We start from the raw sequence: 286 nt of genomic DNA on the forward strand, positions 1-286 counted from the left end.
AAGAAGGGCTCCAAGAAGGCCATCACTAAAGCTCAGAAGAAGGACGGCAAGAAGCGCAAGCGCAGCCGCAAGGAGAGCTACTCCATCTACGTGTACAAGGTGCTGAAGCAGGTGCACCCCGACACGGGCATCTCGTCCAAGGCCATGGGCATCATGAACTCGTTCGTCAACGACATCTTCGAGCGCATCGCGGGCGAGGCGTCCCGCCTGGCGCATTACAACAAGCGCTCGACCATCACGTCGCGGGAGATCCAGACGGCCGTGCGCCTGCTGCTGCCCGGGGAGC

At 61.5% G+C, this 286-nt stretch overlaps 1 protein-coding gene across 1 annotated transcript; it reads left to right on the forward strand.

The window, feature by feature from the left end:
- Positions 1–3: 3 nt before the first annotated feature.
- On the forward strand, positions 4–283 carry LOC145718718 (histone H2B type 1-B-like; the record flags this gene model as incomplete). Its single annotated transcript, XM_081810230.1, has 1 exon — positions 4–283. A coding segment is annotated over one exon (280 nt), but the record flags the coding sequence as incomplete, so codon positions are not given.
- Between the last annotated feature and the right edge of the window lie 3 nt (positions 284–286).

The sequence above is a fragment of the Leptonychotes weddellii genome, unplaced genomic scaffold (genome assembly GCF_054177405.1).
Source record: "Leptonychotes weddellii isolate Sample4059 unplaced genomic scaffold, ASM5417740v2 HiC_scaffold_205797, whole genome shotgun sequence".
Taxonomy (NCBI): domain Eukaryota; kingdom Metazoa; phylum Chordata; class Mammalia; order Carnivora; family Phocidae; genus Leptonychotes; species Leptonychotes weddellii.